Genomic DNA, 22797 nt, shown 5'->3' with positions numbered 1-22797 from the left:
TCCCATGTATTGGAAACACAGTATTTTTTGAAATGCCAGAAAACAAATTTAAAAACTGGTTTCCCAAAACCAATGTAGCCAACATTAGAAAGGATAAAGAAAGCTGGTAAAAAAAAAAAAAAATCTTTACATCCAAGGGTTCTGATAATGGCCTCATTTCTTGTTGGAATTGTGAATAGATCCAACCATTCTAGAGATCAATTTGGAACTAGGTCCAAAGGGACGTCAAAATGTGTATATCCTTTGATTCAGCAGTCTAACTATTGGCTTATATCCTTAAAGAGATCATAAAAAGGGAAAAGAACCCACATGTGGAAAAATATTTGAAGCAGCCCTTTTTGTAGTAGCAAAGAATTGGAAACTGAGTGGATGCCTAAATAAGTTATGGTCTATGAATGTAATGGAATATTATTTTCTATAAGAAGCGACCAGCAGGATGATTTCAGAGAGGCCTGGAGAGACTTACATGAACTCTCTTCATGTGAGAGTGAGTGAAGTGAGTAGAACTAAAAGAACATTGTACACAGCAACAAGATTATGTGATGATCAATTATGATGCATGTGGCTCTTTACAATAGTGAGGTGATTCGGGCCAAATCCAATAGATGTGTGATAGAGAAAGCCATCTGCAATCAGAGAGAGAGGACTGTGGGGACTTAAAGTGTATCACAACATAGTATTTACACCTTTTTGTTGTTGTTTGCTTTTTCCCCCCTTTATCATCTTTTTGATTGAACCGTTTTTGATCTGTTTTCTTGTGCAGCATGATAAATGTGGAAATATGTATAGAAGAAATGCATGTATTTAACATATATTGAATTACATGATACTGAATAACATGATATTTAGGGGAAGGGAGTTGGGAGAAAGGAGGGAGAAAAATTTCAAACAAGATTTTGCAAGGGTGAATGTTGAAAACTATCTTTGCATGTACTTTGAAAATAAAAAGCTACTATTAACAAAAGAAAGAAATGAAATAATAACAAAAAACTTTTCCTTCCAAGAAGTTAAAATCTAGTTGCATGAGAGTAACTTAATTCTTTTATCTGACATGGAGTTAAACCCTTTCAAAAGGAGTCAGAAAATTATGTGCTATCCTCTGATTTTATACTAGTCAAATTTAGAGGGATAGGAGAGGGAGTGTGATCTATATTTAGACAAGTTTGCACTTGATTTGGAAATTCTTCCAAAGGCAGTAAATAATTTTATATAACAGTAGGTATTGAAAGGAGCCCTTTCAGTCCCTTTCCAGTCCCTTCTTGGCTAAACTCCTTGAAAAAATCATTTTTACATTTCATGTCTCCACTTCCTTTTCTCTTGTTCCTATCTTCTAAATCCTCTGGCTTCTGATCTCATAATTCAACTGAAACTGCATTTTCCAAAATTATCAATGATCCAATTGACAAATAAAATATTCTTTTTAGTTCCTTGGTCCCTCTAAACATATGATGCTGTTCAGTATTTTCACTGTCTCAGTTTCTGTGATCCTGTACTCTTGTTAGTTCTCCTCTTATTAGTCTGATCCTTTTCAGGATCTCTTGCTAGATCTTCATGCATGTCATAAACACTAATTATGGGAATGTCCTAAGTGCTAGCTTGGGCTCTTTTCTCCTTTTCAGTTGGAGACCTCATCAGTTCCCATGTGTTCAAGCATCTTTATGCAGATAATTCCTTATTATTGTTCAGTCATTTCCTGACACTTCGTGGGCCCCTTTTGGAGGTTAATGAAGGCAAAGATATTGGAGTGGTTTGCCATTTCCATCTCCAGCTCATTTTATAGAGAAGGAAACACAAGCAAACAGGGTTTTGCCCAGGGTCACACAGATAGGAAGTGTCTAAAGCTAGACTTGAACTAAGGACAATGAGTTTCTTTCAGTTTCCAGGTCTGGAACTCTCTACACTGTGCCTGCCACTTAGCTGCTCCCAAGATAATTCCTAGATCTATATATCCAGCCCTATGATACAAATTACCTGTTGGATATTTCAAACCAGATGTCTCCAAGATATTTGAAACTCAGTATGTCCAAAACAGAATTCATCATGCCATGCACTCTGAAATTTGCAATTTCTTTGGAAATTACTGTGGTGGGCACCATCAGCCATCAATGTAATTTTTGACTCTTCCTTCAATCTCATTCACCCTATATATACAATCAGTTATCAAATCTTTTCATCTCCTCCCCACAACATCACTAATCTACTTCTCTTTTCTACTTGTAGTCATTCTTCTCTAATTCAGTCACTCATCAGCTCTCAACTAGATTACTGCAACACTCTCCTAATTGTATTGCCTGACTCAAGTTTCTCTCCTTTCCTATCCAAATTCAATGAGTCCCCAAAATAATTTTCCTAGGTCTGATCATATAACTCTCCCTCCATCCTCCTATCCAATAAACGCCAGTGTTTTCCTATTTTCTTCTTCTTCTTCTTTTTTTTTTTTTGGGGGGGGGAGGGGAGAAAACATTTAAAGCTCTTCCTAATCTGGTTCCTTCCCACCTTCTTATATATCCCTCCATATATTCTACTGAGTTAGCCATTCTGGCCCAATTGTTGGTACTTAGAAATGACTCCCACCTTCTTTTTCCCTGGTATTCATACTAACTGTCCTTCAATATCCTTCTTCTACTTTTAGTACCCTAGAAGGTACTAGTTCTCCACCTTTATCTCAGATCTTAGCTTTTTCCTTAGCTCAAGTGTCAAATGAAATGAGTAGAACTAGGAGAACACTGTACAGTACCACTGTGGGATGATCAACTTTGATAGACATAGCTCTTAGCAGCAATAAAATGATCTAAGACAATTCCAAAAGACTCATGAAGAAAAGTGCTACCATATCCAAAGAACTATGGAATCTGAATGTATATTGAAGCATACCAACTTCATCTTCTTTTCTTGAAGTTTTCCCCTTTTGTGCCGATTCTTCTTTCACAACATGACCAATATGAAAATATGTTTAATATGATTGTACATTTATAACTTGTATCTGATTTCTTGTCATCTTGGAGAGGGGAAAAAATGGAAATCAAAATTTTATAAAGTTAATGTTGAAAACTAAAAACAAAACTAAAATACAGTTAAAAACAAACAAAACCAACAATTATCTTACTTGATCTTTACAATAATCCTGGAAGAATGCTATTATTAACATCCCTATTTTTCAGTTCAGGGAACTGAAACAAACAGAATTAGGTGACCTGTATCTGAAGCTGGGTTTGAACTTAGGACTTCCTGACTCTAGGCTCAGGGCTCAATGCACTAAGTCTCTTGGAGAGAAAGAACTGCTAACATCTTCCATCTTTGTATTTAAAACCTGGCACATAGTAAGTAAGCTCAAGTAATAAATATTTGTTAATTTTCTTTTTTAGGAACTGCCACCTAAAACATCTCTTGAAAAAATCTATTAACTACTCAGAGGGAGAAGCTTCCATAGACCTCACTTAAAAATAAATCAATTTCCTAGTAACTTAGTAGGAGAGAGGGTGAGAAGCTACATTTAAGGAAATTACTTTTGCTTAGAAGGGTTTATTCAATCTATCCCTCATGTTGGACCTGTATAGATTCAATCCTTAATATTGCTACTTCATGAACGATAAAAAGATTCTAACTTTGAAGCGAGACATAAGGCATATCAACATTACACACCAGGTCAATTTCTAAGAGATTCACTTTCCTTTGGAATGGGCCAATTCATCTGTTCAGGAGTCATCATGGTACTAAAGCAATGACAGAATCATTTTTCATTAGAGTGAGAAGGGACCTCAGAGACTATCTAGTAAACCTTATTTGATAGTACATTTGAAACATGGCTAGCTAGATGGGAGAGGTTCAATTTTTATCAATTTGCTGGTTTTAGAGTCCTAGCTCAGATCTTTTTATGATCAAAGGATCTGAAAGACACAAGCATCTTTAGAGATGAGAGAAATCATAGTGCTCCAATCTCTTCTCTCTCCAAATGTAATTATTTCAAATGGAATGGATTCATCTCAACCAGACTGGGGGAGTTCAATTTTCAAGTGGTTGTAACTATAAAACTTAGCACTTTTGTATATGGAACAACAGAATCTTAGAACTTGGAAGGTCCCTTACATGCCATCTAGTCCAACTTTCCCTAATACAGCAATCCCCCTTAGCATCTTAAGAGATCATCATCCAGATTTTGCTTGAACACTTCAAATGACAGGAAACTATTCTGAAGTGCAGTCAATCTTTTTGGATAGCTCAAAATCAGCTTTCTTGTAAACTTCTACATTTTGGGCTAGATTCTATTCTCTGAAATAAGGAATAAGCCACTCTGCCTAAATCACAGCACTACAACCATTTGAAGGCTGCCTATGGTATCTCCAAAGTGCCATCTCCTCCAAAACAAATATCTCCAGTTCCTGCAATATGACATGGTTGCCAGACCCTTCGCCATCCTCATAACCTTCCTTTGAATACATTTTGATTTGTCTAAGACATTCTTAAAATGTGGCACACAGGAGCAAGGCTCTAGATGTGACTTGATTAAAACAGTGGTGTGACTAGTAGTACAGTAGTAAGCCCATTATTTCCTTTGACCTGAACACTGTAAATTCCATCATTGGTGCTTTTTAAAAAATCAGCTGAGATCTTGGTTGTATGTTTCAAATATGAATCAAATGGTATCATACTCTGACAAAAGCACCGAACACAATGGTAAGAACTCAGTCGTCTGACTTCTCCCTTGGCCCCACACTTCCAAAGTGATCCTCATGTCTTAAACACAAATTTTCCATCTTCATGACATCACTCTCATTCAGTCTCTAACCTAGATTATCTGAGCAGTCTAGTCTCTTTCATTTGATTCATTCTGTGCTACTTTAAGTAATGTTCTTATTGTGAGGGTATCATTCCTCTAATGAGAAAAATTCAAAGGCTTTCCACTACTTACCAAATAAAGTATGGGGTTTATCAGGCCAGCATTCAAAGCGCTCCAAAATTTTGCCTCAGTCTATCTTTCTGGCCTTATCTGCCAATGCTTCCTTTCATGCCTCCTATGTATTGAGTTGGACTATTCAGGGTTCCTTTCCCACCTCTTGGCTTAAGTTGTCCTCCCAAGCCCCTGTAATATTTTTTCTATCCCTAAATCTCCACCTGGAGAAAGAGCATCTATCCTTTAAGATTCAGTTAAGATGCCAACTCTTTCTTCCCACCAAGGAGTACTTTTTTACCTCTCCTATGGCAGGGTATATCACATTCTACTTTCCATTATAGTAACATACATGTCTCACTGCCCTTACTTGACTGAAAACTCCTTGAGGGCAGGAATCATGCTTTTCATTCATCGCTGTATTCCCCTTGGGCCTGGACCTCCTTCCCACAAAGTAGTATGGTATTGATGTTTTCAACTAAGCTGCTATCTCAGTTTTTCTGTCAATGCACTGAAGATTTAGCATTCCCTACAGGTATCTTCCAATTTCTTTTTAGGAAATGAGAAGAGATTATCAAAGCCAATCTACAACCATAATGGTGTGCAATAGGTTTGGTCTGAACAAACCAGATGCCTATAAGTCTAACACTGAGATCCAAATGTATTTAAGAAGCTGCCCAGCCTGTCCCTCAGTTAAACTTCAACCATTCTGTTATGGGGTAGCAGCAGTAGTGGTAACAATAGTTCACATTTTTATAGTTCTCACTTTTTTAAGATTTGTAAGTGCTTTCATACACAATATCATTTGACTCTCCCAATAATCCTGAGGCAGGTGCTAATAGCTGAGGCAGGGAAGTTACCAGCCCTGGATCACACCGTAGCTGTTATTGCCCCTGTTATTTTTCAGGAGGAGAACAAAGAACCTTGAAATCCTCCCACTTTCCTACTATTTTTACGACATAAGAAAATGCACTCTTGAGTTTCCCTTTCTCCACATGCAAAATGGGGAAAATCTAGATAGGCTTCTTCCCTCCAAAAATCATGAAGAGAATATGCAGAAGTTGCTCTCTGAATGAATTACCATGTGAATGTTAGTATCATTCTATCTTTTTGAAGCAGACCCAAGTTCAGGTTGAAATTTTTCCATGACCATCGTGAAAGGACCTTTTTCAGCAAATGTCAAATTAAGTTGGGCTTTTCCTTACAGTGTCTTAAAGAGTTGAAAATGATTTTTTAGAGTGACATTTGATCTAGATTGCTCCTAAATGGGAATGCCTTCTACATTAAGAATGCCTTCTATACTTTAGCAAGACTCAACTTTGAGGCGCTCCAGTGATGAATAATGTGACAGCTCTGGAGGAGTTTCTGAACAGTGATAATAATTTAGGTTTTTTTCCTTTACTCAGCCGCTTTCTCTGCCATTTCCATTCCACTGATTCTAGTGGGGTCAAAGAGAACAAATCTAACTGCTTGCCCACAAATGTCTTTAAATCTTTGGACAGTGATCATCTTGCTCTTTTCATCTGTTCTTTTCCAAGATGCCTATCTTGTCTCCCATATCCTAAGGATTCCATTTCTGAGCAGAACCTTCACTTATGTTTTCTCTATACCCAAATTCTGGTTATTTCAGAAGGAGATGCAGGAAAAAAAAGGGTCTTGACTACCTACAATGGTCCCCAACTTGTTCTCTTCTTCACATACTGAGTTGCTGACAGTTTATATCAAGCATAATATAAATAAATCGGTAGTATCATTTCATGTTCACTTTAGTGCCCACTAAAATTTCTCAAAGTTCAAAGGCCCACTATTAACAATGAATTGTATCTTGCTCTGAGCACTGTTTTAAACTGGTACATGTCCAGCAGATGGAAAGCATTATAGTGAGAAGACCAAGAATTACAGCAGAACAACTTCTGAAGGAACTCAATACAGAAATACCAGATCTGAATCAGAGAGCCTAGGTTCAAATCCTGATTGACATTATGTGTGGGACCTTGGAGAAGTGGTTTTACTTTTTGCCTCAGTTTCCTCATATGTAAAATGAGGAGGTTGGATCAGCAAATTTCTTAAGATTCATTACTATGTTTAGCTTGCAAGATGACTGTTGTGTTCTAATAACTAAGGGGTAGTCATACAGGAGAAAGATCTGATTTGCTTTGCTTGGTACATGAAATGATAACTAGAACCAAGGATTGCAAGCTACAAGAAGGCAGATTTTGGTTCAACATGAAAAATTTCCTAACAATTAAAATTGTCCAAGAGTGAAAAAAGGCTGCTTTGGGGATGAGATTCCTTATCCTTAGAAGTCTTTTTTTTTTTTCTTTAGCTGTGGCAATTAGGGTTAAGTGACTTGCCCAGGGTCACACAGCTAGGAAGTGTTAAATGTCTGAGGCCAGATTTTGAACTCAGGTGTTCCTGATTCAGGGTTGGTGCTCTATCTACTACACCACTTAGCTGCTCCATCCTTAGAAGTCTAAGTAGTGCCTTGAAAAGTTGAAAATGGGATTCATGATTTACTACATTTAGGATTACTGATTCTATGACTACCAGTAAGGCTGAACTGAAGCTTTCCCAGCTAAAGGCAATACTGTCTACAAAAAGCAGGGTCAGTAAGATAACTAAAGGGCCCTTAAAGACAAACATTAAATAGGGTATCTGTTAATTCAAAATGGAAGCAAAACAACAATAATTCGTCTGCTTCTAGGAGAGGGAAAAAGATGAGATGAGCTAGTGGAGGCAAGAAAACCACATTAATATTAGTTCTGGGAAAGACATTCCCTAAGGAACTTTAAAAGAACACACTTATCTTGAATAAGTGACTTCTCTCTTTAGGCCTCAATTCCCTCATTTATGAAAGGAGGGAGATGGATTACATGATCTTTAAGATCACTTCTCAATCTAAATCTTATGAACAAGAAAATTAAACAAAATCTACTCTGGTTTTTGACAATGTCTTTTTGAGCTTCTAGAAGCCTGATCCAGTTTGTCTAGAGCAAAGGAGAAAGCAGGGAGAAACAGGTCTGACAGCATGAAGCACTTTTGTGCTTTGTATGTTATTTGTAAACTAGTCATCACACCAATCCCTAAAGACAATGGGAGTCACTACTCTGCCCAGATAACTGGGTCAGTCCACAATAGAGGCTCCTACACATTCTGTCTATGTCATCACAGGGCTTACTGAAATGATTAGGAAATGATCTGACAACTGTTTAAAATTAAGAGGTTACTTGTGAACAATATCTATAGATAACTTTTCCACAAGTTTTCCCTTGTTCAGCTAATGTGAGAATTACAGATACTAGAAATAGATACTTAATCATTTCCCCTAATTTTAGTCCTTGTTGAATTGGTAGAAATCACTTAAGCTCCCTCATCATACCAATTGGTGCCCTACAAAGGTCAAGTCAGAAACACTGACCAAGCAATTATTATGCACCAGGCACCATGCTAAGCACTAAAGCTATAATAAAGAAAGCAGTCCTTGCTCTCTGGGAAGACAAGATGCAAGCAATCATACACAAATGAGATCTTAAGGAATCCATTGGAGACAGTCTTAGAGGGAAGGCACTAGCACTAAGAGAGATCAGGAAAGGCTCCTTGCAACCCAGTGCAACAGCAACTACTGTTTTGGATTTGGATTTAGGGCTATGTGACCTGAGGCATGTCATATAATGTCACTGGACTTCAGGGATCTCAACTATAATATTGGGGGTGGGGAGATGGACTAGAGAGTGATTATCATGTGGTCTGAGGACTCTCTCAGGTGTCTAAGAGTTCATAACTCTTTTCAAAGAAATATGAAGACATTTTAATTTCTAATATGGCAAGAAGAGACAGATATAAGCAACATAAACAAAAGCTCTTTGGAAGATGCTCAAACCAAAAGGCTTGAAAATTACTATACTTGCTCAGTTCTATCTGACCTTCTGTCACCCCAGTGGACCACACTGTCTTTTTTTTTTCTTAGCAAAGAGTTAGCAGAGTTTTCTTAGCAAAGGTATTGGAATAGTTTGCCATTTCCTTCTCCAGTGGATTAAGATGAACAGGTTGAGTGATTTGTTCAGGGTCACATAGCTACTACGTATCTGAGGCCAGATCTGAAGTTGGGTCTCCTCGACTCCAGGCCCAGGCTCTCTCCATCTAGCTGCTTATACTGGATAATCTCTGAGGTCTCTTCTAGTTCTGATCATGCAGCTACAGCGAGTGCGCTGCAATCAGTCCTGAAGCCTGCCTTACCAACTACTACCACAGGCTCCAAAGTCCTTTAAGGGACTAACTTGTTGGCACTCTGGCTGTTCAAAAAGCCCTTACTGAATTTACAGAACTAGTTGAGAAATGTCAACCTAAGATTCTTTTCTTAGATGCTATCTAAGTTAATACTAATTCCCACCTAAACTAAACATCAAATAAACATGAAGGCCTTGAATGCTGTGCTATAATGCAGAGGGGATTCTTATCATGTAAAGCTCTACTTAGCTCAGCAGAGAAAGGCTCATCATCATCTGAACCTTGGGTGATCTTTTTCCTGTGGTAATACACATTTTTAAGTTGCTGAGATAGGTTATAGTGGTAGTGGGAAGGAATTTGCAATGTATCTACACCAATGATATCATGGAGCTAAAAAGTAGGTGTGCACATATACACATATATGCAAACATCATTTTCATTATTTTTGGTAACTACCCTGGCACCTCTAATTTCAAAACCAAAAAACATGATCCAAATGAAGCAATTTTAAGAGAATCAGAATTCAAAGCTTGAAGCATTTATAGAAATCATCTAATCCAAGCACCTTTTTAAAATGAGGAACCTATGGTCTAAAGACATTAAATGGACTAAAGATTTCTCTAAAGTTACAAGTTGAAGATAGCATAACTAAGCATTAGAATAACAAAGGATTAGAATGAGACAAATTCCTAATGATGCATTTGGTTCTGGACCCCAAGTCTGAAATGCCAGCAGAGCACCTAACTCAGCCACCCAACTCAGCAGCTAGAGATGTCAGCTACCATTCTCCAGAGACTAGATGGGATTAGAAAGGAGCTATAACCAGGGGTATAGTCCAAAAGGCCTTCAACAATCCTAGAATCATTTAGTTCAACAGTCCCAGATAGCATTTTCTCTGCCCATGATAGTCCACAAAAGCAGAGTTCAGGTGCCAGGGCTGATGAAGGCAATGAGATCATTTGCCTTTAGAAGACAGTACTGTTTGGACTGAAGATAGGGTTTAAGTGAAAAAAATTACAGCCAACAAAAAGAAGGAAAAGTGCTTTTTTCTTAAGAGTCTGGTGTTTAATCCAACCAAAGCACAGAATACACAACAGAAAACCAACAATTTGAGGGCCTAAGTTTTGAACCCAACAGAAAATGTTGCCTATAAAGAAAGTTCCCTAAAAATATCATGAAGTAGGTGCTATTTATTCCTAATTAGCAATGCTGTCTTGTCTTTAAAGGAAAATTGCTGAAAAAAGGAGGAAGGATGGGTTATAATTCAATTCAGTTCACCACAATAAATGAGGACCTGCCTCTAGGACATGACAGGAATCTGGTGCCCCATAAAGCAAATTCTAAACAAGTGTCTCCACAATGCCATTCTCTTGATATGGATGACTGTTGAGACAGAGATTTAGACAGGAGGGAAAAATAAGTCAAATATACCATAACGAAATTTGAGAGATAACTTGGTGTTTTACTTAGGATAAAAAATAACAGCTGTACAAGTACAGATAGACAAGAGGTACCTAGACAGTGTCTGACATGAAAACATGGGGAGTGGTGTCTTGGTGGCTGAAAGCTCAATAAACAGCATGACACAGCAACCAAAAAAGAGTTTATTCATATGCCACATTAAAGGATAAAGAGTATCCTTTAGTAAAAGGAGAAAGATTTATGCGATCTGAAGAGAAACCAGAGTAGGATAAAGAGTGTTCTTAACAAGTACACCACTTCTGGTATACACGAGTAGGAATACTATGTTCCATTTTGGGGGTACATTTTAAGGAAGACATTGTCAAGCTAGAGGACATTAACAAGTCCAGAGGAGGAGCCCAAGACAGGAAGGGACTATATAAGGACTGGTTTAAGTAACTGAAAATGTTTACCAGGCAGAAGAAAAACTGGGGAGGGAGTGTGGGGCAGGGAAAGATGATAGGTGTTTGCAAATGTAGAAGAATATTTGTTATCTCTTTGGTCTCAGGAGGAAAGAAGCAGGACTAGCTGGTAGAAATACAGAAGGGCAATTTCAGAATAGGAGTAAAATTTTCTTAATTAGAAGTGACTAGAAGTAGAATAGGCTGCCCAGGGAGGTAGGAAAGTACTTTTCACTAGAGGTATTCAAGAAAAAGATGGTTGTCTACTTGTTGGAAGTATTACAGAAGGAATTCTTATCCAAGTAGGGATTAGACTAAATGGCCTCTAAGGACCCTTTCAAGTGTACATCTATGATTCTGTAATATAGTGTACTTCCTTCTGAGCCATCACCTCCAACGATAACGTCCCTCTAAGAAATCTGCTTAACACATCTAGTTTTATGTAGTTGATTGATAAAAATATAACTTCAATTTTTTTTTTTTGGACTTTGTGTAAACTGCTATCTCATCCTAGAACCTTTTTTGGGGGGTATAGGATCTATTGGCTAAAGAACATCTTTCAGTAATGCAGTCTTCCTACTCCATTTAGTAAATTGGAACCTCCTTTTTGGGAAGGCTTCCTCTTGGATCCTCTATTTTGGGAAGAGGTCCAGGCTAACCAATCTGCATTATCTTCTGGGCTCCCTCTGCTTCTGATTTCCACATTCCTTTTTTCCAGCTCCTTTTTGATCCTCCCACGTAAACCCAACATATCCAAAAGGACATGTCTAAAACTGAACTCAGTATCTTTCCTTCCAAACTTTGCTATTACTGAAGAGGAGAATCCTGTCCCCCAGACTCACAAGCTAGGTGCCATCCTTGATTTCTCCCTATTTCTCACCTGACAGATTCAATCTACTGCTCTAGATGTCACCTCTGCAACACCTTTGACTTTTCTGTGAGGCAATTGGGGTTAAGTGACTTGCCCAGGGTCATACTGAAGGGAAGTATAAAGTGTCTAAGGCTGCATTTGAACTTGGGTCCTGCTGACTCCAAGGCTGAAGTACTTCACCCCTAGCAGCCCCTGCATCTTTGTTTTTGCACCTGCCCTTTTCTCTGGGATGCTTACCCCTGGTACTCATTACCTCAAGCCTGCACTAATATAAAATGCCGTGACTGATCAGGCTGCCCTCCTCACCTAGCCAACCCCTACTTAGGCCATTCTACATTCAGCTTCTAAAATATTTTTCCTAGAATGCAAGCCCAATCATGTTATTCTCCTATTCAATAAACTCCAGTGACTTCCTTAACAACTCCAAAATTCTATTTTTCAAAGTCCTTCATGACATATAGCTCCCCAGCCCTCACCTTTCCAGATTTTTTACATCTTTTTTTTAAATGCTTCTAGTTTTTCTTTCTTTTTTTTTAAACCATTTTAAAAAATTTTAATCTTAAATACAAAAATGAGAAAAGGAAAAGACATTGCCATATACACTGCAGAACATGAAAGGATACAATATAAAACAATAAAGTTCCATTTCAAGAAAGCCTAGCTTTTCTTTGCTTCATTGTATTTTCTTTTGTTCTCTGCTGTGCATTTTTTTACTTTATTTTTCCTGCCTCCCCTCACCCCACCTTAAAGACTACAATTAGTTGAAGATATGTATGTGTATAAATGTGTGTGTGTGTACACATATATGGTGAATACATCTTCCTTAAGTCCAAGTCTTTCTACGAGGTTCTAAATTAACCAACTCATCATTTCCTATACCACAGCAAATATTCCAACCCAATTAAATCTGAGATAGTCTGTGAAAGTTTCCTCCCTATTTTCTGCATTCCTTCTATTCCTGGCTACACACATACAAGAAAATTTTAGTTTAATGAAATCAAAACCATCCATTTTATACTTAAACTATATTATAAAAGGAGTGCATTGTTGAAGGTCTGATACTACTAAATTTGCTTTCCTTACACCGTTTTCCCTGGTTTCTTTCAAGTTCTTGACCTCTTGTTCTTCTAAATTGTTGTTATTTTTTCTAACTCAGTAAAATACTTTTTTAGTAATTTAATTTGGATGACATTGAATAAGTAGATTTGTTGTGTAAAAATTATCATCTTTATCTACCCATGAACAATAAATTTTACTTTATTTGGATTTGAGTTTATTTGTATAAAGTGTTTTTATATTTACATTCATATATATATATAATATATATATATTCATATAGTTCTCATGTTTATTTTGGCAGGTACACTCTCAGATATTTTGTACTGTCTAGTTATTTTATTTTATAGTATTATATAATACTGCTGACATCTTCTTACATGCCTCTACATATTCTGATCCAATTACAATGGCATTCTTGTGGATGCTCAAAGAAGACAATCCATCTCTCAACTCCAGGTATTTTCTGTCCTTCATTCTTTTTTTAGTATACTTTTTTAAATTACTTTTTTAGTAATGTAATTTGGATGACATTGAATAAGTAGATTTGTTGTGTAAAAATTATCATCTTTATCTACCCATGAACAATAAATTTTACTTTATTTGGATTTGAGTTTATTTGTATAAAGTGTTTTTATATTTACATTCATATATATATATATACACACACACACATATATATATATTCATATATATTCATATAGTTCTCATGTTTATTTTGGCAGGTACACTCTCAGATATTTTGTACTGTCTAGTTATTTTATTTTACAGTATTAAATAATACTGCTGACATCTTCTTACATGCCTCTACATATTCTGATCCAATTACAATGGCATTCTTATGGATGCTCAAAGAAGACAATCCATCTCTCAGCTCCAGGTATTTTCTGTCCTTCATGCCCGATATGTACTCCCCACTCATTTCCACCTCTGGGCACCCTAGGCTTCCTTCATGTCCCAGGTTAAATCCCATCTTGTACAGGAAATTTTTCCTAGTCTCTCTTACCTCGTGTCTTCTCTCTGTTGATTATTTACTATTTATTCTGTCTATAGCTTGTCTGTACAGAGTTACTTGCATGTTGTCTTCCCCACTAGATTGTGAACTTTTCTAAAGGACCATCTTTTGACTTTAATATCCCAGTTTCTTAGTATAGCACATAAGCAGGAGCTTACTAAATGCTTCTTGACCAATTAATCGCCTATCAATTGTCAATTCTATTTCACCTTTTTAAAAAAACCTCATTCATGCCTCCTATTTTCCCTCTGCATTGCACTCCACCTTGCTGCAAGTCCTCATCTCCAAAGTCATCTGGCTGGTTTTCCTGGGAGTCCATCTTCCATTCATTTTGTTGATCTTCGGTCATTTCAATCATGTCCCACTCTTTGTGACCCCATTTCAGGTTTTCTTGGCTCATAATGAGATGGTCTGTCATTTCCTTCTCCAGCTTATTTAACAGATGAAGAAACCAAGGAAACTGAGGCAAGTGATTTGTCCAGGGTCACAGAGCCAGAGAGTGTCTGGGCTAATTAGAACTCTGGAAGACGATGCTTCTAGATCATATCTCCTTTTCAGTCAATTCTAATAGCTACCTGGTATCAAATATAAAACCTCTGTTTGTCTTTAAAAGCCCCGAATAAACTGGCCTGTTCCTTCCTTTCTGTTCTGCTCCTTTCATGAATTGTACAATCCAGCTGGCATCCTTGCTGTCCTTTGAACACTGAGAACCCTCCATCCCCAGACTCAGAGCAGCAGAATGTTCATCACTGCTTGCCTCCATTTCTACCTCCTAGCTTATCTGGTGCCCAAATCCTGACTTCTGCCAGTAGCCTTTTCTCCTCTCAATCTCTCCCATCTCAAACGGCATACAGTTGTCCAAATGTTGTTTCTCCCCCATAGACTAAACTCCTCAAGAGCAGGAACTGTCTTTATATTATTCTCAGCACACAACAGAAGACTAATAAATGCTGTTTTACTGACTGAAATATTAAAATACTTAATCGATATACTTGTATCAGAGATAAGCCGTTTCTCCAGTGGTGACATACTTATCCTGCAGACAGCTGGGAAGACAGCCCTGGTCTTCGAAAGCTCTTCACAACCTGGGCCTGGTTCCTTTTCCTATCTTCTGATGCTTTCATTCATCCCCTTCCACCCCCACTCCCCATTCCTATACTCCAGCTATCCAGGCCTACTTGCCAAACATGTTTTTGCCCTTCTCTGCATATAGGGTTTAGTGCAGTGCACTTGGCACATAGTAAATGACTAACAAATGATTGCTGACTGACTAGATGGATAAGGGGAGCCCTAAAGTTTGCCAGTTAAGAGAACCACAATACCTCCTCTACTCTCAAAGAAAAGTAAGCATTTTCTAATACAATTAATTTCTGCTCAACTTTTACAAGATTTCAAATCCAAAACAACTGTATCAATAAAGGGTAAGGATAGGACTTTTCAATTCTACCTATTAGTGAAGCATTTTTACAACTTGTGGTACCTGCACTGGTCTAGTTTTCTTCATTTCAGTTTCCAGAGGCTCCATTGGCTCATGCAGAGAATAATGGCACAAGGGGATAGACACAAAATAGAATATCAGAATCACTTATTTCTGCAAACCCATTCACAAAATGGCCATTCCTCCAAATTGCAGGTGTCAAGTTGATAGGTAAAAGTCGCCAAAAAGACGCTCCAAAATGCGCGTCTTCCAGCAGTTTGTCCAGATTCTGCCCTTTGAGAGGTCAAACAGCAGATTCTAACCCGTTCCCCATTGGCTTGAAAAGAGATATCATGTCCCCCAAACTTCTCTCCCTATCCCTTAACCTTTCTTCATAAGTAAGGAGGCAGCTGGTGATAACGATTGGTAGTATGTGACCTTGGAATGAAGAAGGCCTGAAGCCAAATCAAGCCTCAGACACTTAATAGCTGTGGGACCTTGGGCAAAGTAGAGTTAAATTCATCTGTTTTCTCAACTGTAAAATGGGTGCTACTAATAACATCTACTTCACAGGTTGTGATACATTTAATAAATGTATATTTCCTTATTTTCCTAGATGGCTTTTCTTCTGGACATATTTCAATTAATCAGTATCCTTCTTAAACAGTAGTATCCAAAACTAAATACAATATTGCACATATAAGGTCACATGAGGGCAGATAGATGTACATAGATTCGATATTCTCAGACGCTATTTCTATCTTAAAGGGGGGAAGAGGAAAGGGATTAATTTTCCTGGCTGGTACATGGCACCAATAACTTGTACTGAATTTGCGGGCCACTAAAACCCCTAGATCCGTTTTAGAATGATAAATCTGGCTACTAGTGTCTCCCCACCTTATATCTGGACTAAGAACACAAACAAGTTTCTTTCTCAGATTCTGAAACAAAGTATGAGCCAAGAGATCTGCTTTCAAGTTCCAGCTACCACTAATGCTGTGCAGCACTAGTTTCTTCCCTCGACTTGCCTGATCCGTTCAAACTGAAAAAAGCACCTATCGTTCCGGCTACATACAAGGGACTGCGGTTTGGCCCCAGAAAATGAGTTCCCCTAAGGGGTGTGGGGAATGTCAGCGATGGGACCAATCGGAGTTAAAGGACTCGGGGGACCCCCAGCTACAACTGATCCAGCTCCCTTGAACACATTTAATGAGCTAGGAGTCCGGGGCAGGCAGTTTCTAGGGGGTGACCCTGGATAAGTCAGTAAGCCTCAGTTTCCTTATCTATAACGTGTGGATTAAAAAAAACTGTGTGTATGCATGCTTAAAAACATTAAATGTTCATGTGTGTACGTATACACTGTATCTATGAGTATAAATATTGTGTATCTGTTTATCTACATCTGTGTCGGTTTCACATCTCATCTTTTACCCTCCCAACCACCCCGGGGTTTGTCCATTTCACAGATGAGGCTGCCGGAGGCTAGTCCGGGGTCAGAAGCCGGACGCGAACTCGAGTCCTGCGGACGCCACGCGGAGCGCGGCGCCAGCCCCCGGGTCTCAGGCCTGGGGCCGAGCGAGTCCAGCCCGGCCAGAGCTCGCTCCCGGGGCTCAGCGGCGGCTGCAGGGCGGCCCGAGTGGGGGCGGGGGAGAGCCACAGGTCTCCCGGGGAGGGCACGCAGCACCTATTGGGCGCCGGCCATGTGCCGGGCCCGGCGGCAGGCGCCGGACGGGGTCCGAAGGAGGGAGCCAGGAGGTCCGAGCCGCGCAGAAGCGCTGCCGCCCCACGGAGGCTCCGTCCGGCGAGGAGCGGAGAGAAGCGAGAGCTCGCCCCTTCCCTCGGGGAGGCTGGAGAGGGAATGGCCGGAGAATGGCTCCCACTCCGGGCCGGGACGTCCCGCGCGCTGCGGGACCCGGTGTCAGCGCTCCGGGAGCGGTCCGCGGCCTCCTCGAGGGAAGGAAGAGGACGAGGCAGGCAAGGAAGGGGCGTCCGCCCCGGCCCCGGCCCCGGCTCCGGCTCCGGCTCAGCCCCGCCTCTGCTCCCGAGCCAGCGGCGCGGCCTCCGGGCCCCAGGCTCTCCTCAGCCGGCGCTCGGCCCAGGCCTCCAGAGTCGCGCCTCCAGCCCGAAGGGGGAGAGGCCTCTCGGCTGCCCCGGCCTCCTCAGCCCCGCGCGCACTCACCCATCCCGGTGCAGCTCCGCTCTCCCAGGACACCTCGGCGGCTCCGGCGGCGGCTCCAGCGGACAATATGGCGGCGCGGCGCGACGGCGGCCCCAAGTGGACAAACTTCCTCAACCGCGCTCCGTCGCTGGAACGCGCTCCGAATTCAGCGACTTAAGTTACGTAGCGAGGGCGAGCTTAAAGGGGCCGCGTCCTGCAGGGAAAGCCAGCGGAACTGTGTTGGGGGCGGAGGGAGGAAAGGGGAAAGGAAGACATGGGTATTTTGCTAATTTCATTCTCACTTTTCTTTCTTAAGCTCTTAGTGTTTAGAACTAGAAGTTCTGCCCCCTGAGGATCATACTTTTTCCCAAATTGGAATTTAAACTCCTTCCTTTTTACTCCAAATGATTCGGGGATCGTCTAACTGATGTGGGGGTTGCAAAATTATGTTCTAGTATTAGTAAATGTGTGATTTGTATACCTGTTTTATATACTCGGGGTAGCATAAAAATTTCTTGGAGGAAAAAGGCTCGCAAGTAGAAAAAGTTTAAGAAGCCCTGATGTAGTCAATCAGTACTTATTAAGCTACATCCTAGCAGCGGGACTCTGGACCAGTCACTTCACCGTTTGCCTCCATTTCTTCATCTGCAAAATGAGCTGGAGAAGGAAATGGCAAATCGCTCCAGTATCTTTGCCAAGGGAACTCCAAATGGGGTCACCAAGAGTAGGACAGAATGAAACAACGAGGAAAATAAAATGAACAAGCTGCTTGCTCAAGGTCAAACTTCTGGATCCAATCAGTCTCTCAACAATCATTTACAAGAATTTCTTGCTTACCCAGTGCCAGCATTTAGCACTGGCCTATATTAATCGATCAGTATGGGCTAGTTGTTTGATAAACTATTTGACACTTTTAACACCAATATACCATTCTGTATTTGTTCCGACACATTACTTGATCAACAAGAAACCTTCCCCCACAACCCCTCTTAATTACAGTGCTTTCCCTCTGTAAATTATCTACTGTTTATCCTTTATAAGAGGCAGCTGGTGGCTCAGGGGATAGAGTGTAATGCGGAAGAAACTGAGCAAGACAGATATTAGAGACCAATTCAACAATTTATTAAATGGAGAGAAATACTGGGACCAATGGATCCATATTGATCTCGGGGCTAGATGAGACTATCATCTCAAAGAGTCTGCTAATAACTGGTACCTACATAATATGTTCAGGTTTGCAAATCACATACAATCCCCTTTGGGAGAGAGATATTATAAGTACCCCTATTTACAAATAAAGAAACTGAGGTTGAAAGAAATCAAGTGACTTATCCTAGCTCCCACCCCTAGTAAGTTTCTGAAGCAATATCTGAATCCAGGTCTTCCTAATTCCAAATCATACAATTTATTACACCAGCTTCCTAATCAGAGTGCTAGATTCATGTCTTTCCCCTCTCCTAAGACACAGGCCTACTGTGTTTTCCTCCTTTCGTGGCTCCCTCTGACCTACAAAATAAAGTGAAGATTCCTCTGGAATTTATAACCTTTCTGGCACCAGCCTCCCTTCTCTAGACTTAGTGCACATTACTGATCTGCACCATCTCTCATTCCAGCCACCAATCTAAGTTCTGTTCCCTAAACAGGGCCCACTGTCCAAGACTAAAGCCGCTTCTCTAAAGTACTTCTCCTCCTCTTCTTAGGATCCTAGCTGAGCTTCCATGCCATCTCTTAGGGGAAGCTCCCTCCCCCCACCGTATTGGGGCAGCAAGCTTTTTATGGAATACCAAGAACAATGACATTACTGATATTCTAATGACACCTGAAATGGATAAACCTTTATCTTGTCAAACATTAAGGAATGTCTATAAAATCTTTATCTCAAACATTAAGAGGGGATGGTTATAACCTAAGGCAGAGTAACAAACTAGGGCAATTGGAGGAACTGGGTCACCCCATTAAAAGGGGACTTTGGCATAACATTTCCCCCTTTTTCTCTTGGAACTATTCAAATCTTTGAATTACCTTCCTCTAGAAGGCCTTAGCACCATAATTTGAACAACCCTATGTGAAGTAAATAGACCAAATAAAAATCAAAATAAAGCTAGACCAATGCAAGGACTTATGGCAAGGTCAAGTCTCTCCCTGATAACCCCAGAATTAATCAGCAATACACAAAGTTCCTTATTTCAATTATTTCTGACAATCAATCGTCAGATCCTCTGCGATTGGGGAGCATATGGACAGCTGTAGTCATTTGTGCATGACTCAGTCTCTGCTTACAGAACAACAGGACTCAAGGCAGTTGTGTTGCCCATTCAGAGGGCCAATTCCAGGGGAGGAGGGTGAGGCTTGGAGCGGCTCCACCTGTCCTGCCCAGAAGAACAAACAGGGCTGCCACTAGAATACAGATTTCTGAGCAGATTATGCACAATTAGACCAAGGCAGGCAACCTTAACCTTTTAGAGGCCTCAATATCAACAAGGTCCTTTTAGGTACGCCAAAATACTAATTAAAGACCTGGGGTAACAGGAGTGGAGAAACACAGCTCAGAGAGACTGCCAGTTCCAAGACAGGTATCCCATTTCTGGTTGTTTCTAAAAAATAATCCCAAAAACTGAGTCTGCCAGGGCAATTCCAACAGAATAAGGGATTTCCAAGTTAAAGCACAACCAGCAAATCGTAGTCTAGTAAATTTAAGCAAGGAGTAGGACTTCTAATTAAATCTTAAACTAGCAAGATACCAGTTTTCCCAATTTCCTATTTCTTCTCCTCCCTTTTTTTTCTTTTGGAAAGGAATTATCAAATGACCATCCCACATATATAAATCATATACATATGCATATACATAACAGACTAAAAGTCCCTCAAACATAACAGCAATAGTTACACAAGTTTAACAATTTCCATCCCAAGTCTTAAACACAGCACAGTAATACAGTGAAAATTCTAACAAGTCAACCACTTTCCCACTCCCCCCCCCTCCATCAGTCCAAATTACATCAGGAAAAATGGGCAATGGCTGTCAATTATTTCTTCATGCTGAAAGGGGACGATGCTCAGTCCGGGAGGGGGATGGGTCTGTAGTGTGGTCCCAGAAGCAAGTCAATGTATCTGCAATTTGACCAAATCTAGAAATAAAAACAAATCTAACAAAGAAAAGTTAGGACAGTCTGAGATAGAAAGACTGGTCCACAAGGACTGCTATAAGATGTGGGCTCTCATTAGTTATAAACCTTAAAAAAACTTGAATATCCAGACACAATATCTAGTAACCAATAGATGACCAGACCAAATACTTATTTGCTCAAGTATTTAGGATATAGTGATTACACATAACCAGATTTGAAACAGCAAGGTATGACATAATTGAATTAACAATTTCTTATTGACCATTATAGAATTCAGTTACAGGAGGGAAAAAATTCATTCATATTAACTACAAACCCAAGATATTTTACCTCTAGTAACAAATCCTAAACATATATTTACCATAACCTTATCAGTTTGCTGCTTTTAAAATGTTTGGAACAGTTTAGAGGGAGGGGGGAAGAGTAGTTTTCCATGTGACTACCCTTTCCCCAACTCCACAAGGGTGGGGATCGAAGTTGAACTAAACTTCACTCCAGGTTAACTAAATGCTAAATGCTCCTATAGCTGAAGTAGCAGCAGTGGGGGTTGAATTTAAATCTTTACAAAAGATCCCTACCCCACCCAACATTTAAAGTAGCAGAAATCAGTGGGTAGGTGGGGGAATCCTATAAAACCCACATGTCCAGAGAGCTGGATTTAAAGCATATAATCCATTTCTATCTCATTTCAAATAATAAAATAACATAGTTTCTTTCTCTCCTTCTGGCCCCATGTGGCCATTATTCCCAATGGACTTCTCCTAAGGTCCCAGTTGTCCATAGTTGAAACTTTCAGAAAAGTCCTTGTTACATACTTTAGGTAAAATTAGAGGCACATGACCTCTTTCAGGCAAGTTAACAGAACTTCTTTAACAAGCTATTGTTCCTTTAAGATCTTATACTTAAGGATAACCAATTCATTTCCCAAATTTAGAATCATCTTTAAATTCCTAATCAAATGTTTTCACCAGCTGGAGTTCAGTATTGAAATAACCAATTCCCAAATTTGATCATTGTTCTTAAATTTAACAGAGCTCTTAAGTTACCGAAACAAACAAATCACATAGAACACAGAGCACAACTAGACTATCTAATAATATACAAGATATACAGAACACTGATCACATTTAGACTGCACAATTACAACATTCAGTAGGGCACTAACATTAAAGCCAAACCAAATGGCGTTTTAAAATCCCCAGTCTTTGTAGATAGCCCCCTGAGCATGCAAAAGCGGGAGGGGCCCGGCATTACTCTAACTAACACAGGATGACCCAAGCAGGAAAACCGAGTCCCATTTTCAAATGTATATACTTCCCACTCTGTAGAAATGCATTGAGATGCAAAGGACAGGCCTTTGTCTCAGGAAGTTTCCTCAAGCAAAGCATCTGTTCCAGGAAAAGATTTTTGAGGCAGTGGAGTGTCTAGATGGTAGACAGGTAAAAACTTAGTTTTCCAAATCTTTGCAGCCTCCTTCGTGTCTCTTTTTAGAGATAGAGCCGCAGCAATTCCTAAAGAATTGTGCCAGAGCTCCCAAGAGCTCCAAACAACTGCAGTCTTTTACCTTGTCCAGAATTCCATATTTCACACTCCAGTAGGGAACCCCGCATCTAGTAGGTCACTCGTCAACCAAGCAAATGGCACCCCCAAAAAGGGCACCCCAAGTTACCACCGTGTCCACTTAGTCACTGAATGAGATGAGGTGAGATCTTTCAAGACAGTTGTGAAAATCGAGTGAGGCTTTATCTGTTTCAAAGTTTGAGTAGACCTGAAGGACTTTAAGCATTAAGTCAAGGGCATACTTAAGCTCCCTCCCTGCTATCCTCCTAAGGGCATACTTAAGTCCTCTTCTTGTTATCCCCCCTATTTCAGTCAAATATGGGCAACTATGTACTTATTGGTCAAGTTCAATTTCTTGGGTAGTTCCCGAGTTTAGAATGTAAGATCTTCAGCCAATAAGGATGAGGGTCAGTGGTGGGAGGGGGTATTTGCGTTAGGGATAAAAAGTGTTGACCTGTCCCCAAAGGTGCCTCCTCCCTTCAATTGTCTACTCTATGGGTGGGACAACCGATTCTCCTGAGAAGGTATAATAAACTTTGCTTTGCTTCTAGATATCTCTCCAGCTTTTTTTTTATTAAATGCTGTCTGAACCACACAGTTTTGGGGGCTCGTCCA

The 22797-nt window shown here is 39.9% G+C and overlaps 1 protein-coding gene across 1 annotated transcript in view; it reads right to left on the bottom strand.

The window, feature by feature from the left end:
- Positions 1-17630, bottom strand: part of KPNA6 (karyopherin subunit alpha 6) — a 54010-nt gene extending 36380 nt beyond the window's left edge. The window contains exon 1 of the mRNA XM_031962273.1: positions 17516-17630. Coding sequence (XP_031818133.1) covers positions 17516-17519 — 4 coding nt within the window. The 5' untranslated portion in view covers positions 17520-17630. The remainder of the gene's footprint in view (positions 1-17515) is intronic.
- Between the last annotated feature and the right edge of the window lie 5167 nt (positions 17631-22797).

This window comes from Sarcophilus harrisii, chromosome 3, assembly GCF_902635505.1.
Source record: "Sarcophilus harrisii chromosome 3, mSarHar1.11, whole genome shotgun sequence".
In the NCBI taxonomy this organism is placed as follows: Eukaryota; Metazoa; Chordata; class Mammalia; order Dasyuromorphia; family Dasyuridae; genus Sarcophilus; species Sarcophilus harrisii.
The sequence above is the reverse complement of the archived record's forward strand: the minus strand, read 5'-3'. Positions and strand labels throughout refer to the sequence as shown.